This window comes from Sinocyclocheilus grahami, unplaced genomic scaffold (assembly GCF_001515645.1).
Source record: "Sinocyclocheilus grahami isolate Dianchi unplaced genomic scaffold, SAMN03320097.WGS_v1.1 scaffold11321.1, whole genome shotgun sequence".
NCBI classification, from domain to species: Eukaryota; Metazoa; Chordata; class Actinopteri; order Cypriniformes; family Cyprinidae; genus Sinocyclocheilus; species Sinocyclocheilus grahami.
In genome coordinates this window covers 1-2,662 of record NW_015513762.1, presented here as the reverse complement: position 1 = coordinate 2,662, position 2,662 = coordinate 1, and the positions used below count along the sequence as shown (strand labels likewise).

The 2,662-nt window shown below is 37.0% G+C and overlaps 1 protein-coding gene across 1 annotated transcript; it reads right to left on the bottom strand.

Annotated features, from left to right (window-relative positions):
* Positions 1-3: 3 nt before the first annotated feature.
* LOC107578647 (partitioning defective 6 homolog gamma-like) lies at positions 4-2,389 on the bottom strand (the record flags this gene model as incomplete). The annotated part of the gene is made up of 3 exons (XM_016264586.1): positions 2,313-2,389; positions 1,569-1,791; positions 4-641 (listed from the first exon to the last, which is right to left on the bottom strand). Coding segments are annotated over exons 1-3 (927 nt in total), but the record flags the coding sequence as incomplete, so codon positions are not given.
* Positions 2,390-2,662: the final 273 nt, after the last annotated feature.

Here is a 2,662-nt window from a genome sequence, read left to right as displayed (position 1 = left end):
GGCTGGAAAACCCAAATGTTGGGATAGGTGTTTGATGGGGCTCTCTATAACCACATCTGCATCTTCTTCGCTCTCAGAGCTATTACCTAAACCATAAGCTTTCATTATCATAGGCAACCCTGGATAGCTTACAGAGTGCATACTATCAAAATAGTGTCCTGAGCTTGACGAAATGCAGCTTTTTCGCCTTATGTTGTTATGCTGGTTTGCAGGTTTCACTGTGATGATGAGATTATGGCTGTTGGCGATCATCATGTCAGTTACCTGATCCAAGGACTTCCCCATAACATCAATACCATTCACTTCCAGGACCTGGTCATTAATGGCCAGCAGTCCCGTGCAAGCCGCCAGTCCACCAGGTACTATGCGTGAGATAAAGATGCCCGGAACCTTTTCCAGACCGTAGGGAGTAACCCTGACAGTGGTACCATCACGGATGTAAAACCCCAGAGGTCTGTCCGAGCCTTGGCGATACAGACGCACTCTTCTGTGGCATTCTGGTATGATGTCCACGTCAATGATGGAAGAAACAGGGCGGAAGTTCTGTGGCATGCTGATCTGAAATGGTGTTTTTCTCTGGCTGACAGGTTTCTTTCGCTTTGTTGTATCATCAGCACCCGCGAGATCTTGGTCAGCTTCCTCTGTAAAACAGTGTGGGAAGTAAGTTGAACAAAGCATTTTCTGCTGTTCTGAAATTATGATTATATTTTTAACTTGTATTTAAGTGTCATCGCACTTTGCAATGATGTTGTCTATAGAAGAGACTTTCAACTTGAATTAAAAAATTAAACTGCTTAAAATTTTTGCTTAAATTTGATTGATTTATTTATTTCCATGTAAAACACTGTTTATGGGGGGCCAAGTATGTCCAATTAAAAAAATAAATAAAAAATAAATTCAATTATTTAAATACACAAATAAATAAATGACCTGATGAAGCAAACAAATTCTTCACTAAATTTAGCACATAATTTATATATTCCTAACTCTCATTATTTCTGTATTTTTAAATATATTTATTAATTCTGATTATATTTATTCTTACAATCATTTATTTTCAGAATTATTTCCATATTACTATGGAACTTCTAAAAACTCTGCAGAGATCACATGAACTAGGACGGAAAGCAACTAGATAATCTACTGTGTCTGGCAAACAAACACACCACAAGGGAATACAAAGCAATTATACTCAAGTACATGATTCCTAGCTAGATAAATTCCTTCCTTTTCTTCCGTTTTTCTATTCCTTCTGCTTCAAGGAGCTCAAAAAGAAAACAAAAAAATGCCTTGATTAAAGGCCTTAAGATCTAAAAATTATATTTCCGTGTAATCAAATATTCACAATTTATCTCGAATCAGAGAGAAGTCTTGGTATATTAATATAAGACTTTATATCCATGTTATTTGTTTGGAAAATAGTGCTCTTTGATACATACACACATAACATTATGATATTTAAGTTGAGAGGAAAGAGAAAAGCAGAGGAAAGCAGACTTGTGGAGCAGAGAGTATTTAAAAGGAAATTAGAGATATTTAGAGATAGCTTCTCTACCCTTCCCATATACCTTGAAGCTGAATGAAGATACGCAGTAAAGACTGTGTGGAGGTCACAGCTTTGCAAAAGTTGTCATCGTTATTGATGGGCAGTAGCTCTCCCTGGATATCCGCATAGCCAATAACGACATCCATTTGCCATAAGTGATGTAAATGCACAATGAGCCTGTGGAAGTCTTTATACCTGCCAGGCTCACAACGATCCAGGGAAAACCTCCTGAATTCTGCACCATACTGGAGAAAGACAAGTGAAACTGTATGAAAATAATATAGGCTATTTGAACACACTGAATATCTTAATCACACTTTTAAGTTCTACTGGACAAATCGGTCAATATGGTTCATTTTTGATACTATAAGGTTTATAAATTGCAGAAGCAGTGAGTGACCTGGGACTGCATTCAATCAGCTGAAACAATGGACTTATTTTCGAAGTGAGCCGTTTCTGAATATTGTGAAGGTTTTGATTATTTAAGTTATTGTTTACAAAGTTATTTCCCTTCAGTCTAATAATACTAGACTAAAGATAAGAGCGCCAAGATAACCACCGAGACTCATGTAAGATACATTACAAGAATTCTGTGAATGAATTTCAAATCTGGATGAAGAATGAGTAATTCAAAAAAGATTTAGCAAAGTCTCAAAAAAGAAATGCATACCGCCAAAAACAAAGATGATGTATTGCAATATAAGAACTGACAGATAGCCTACATGGTACAGATCAGTAATGAGAATAAAAGTACATGTCAGCTTACTTTACTTTTCACCTCGAGGAACGAACAGCAGCGCAGAGACTGAGACTTTCTAAGTGGCCGGTTCATGTTGTCCGATGAGCGCTCAACTGGCCACTAATCGCAAACCACTCGGGTTTTGTGGCTCTGCATGACACAATATAGCGTTACGTGTTCGCATCACTAAAAACGCGGAAAAGCAGGACGAATGGCTTGACACTTTCCTGACACTAGTCGATTATTTGTCTCTTATAAATCTCCTGTATTTGGTATCGGCAAATCGCTTGGATTAACATGCATTAAGCTATTTGTGAGTCAGTTGACTAAATTTGTGAAGAATACACAGATAAACAAACTTTATATATATATATATA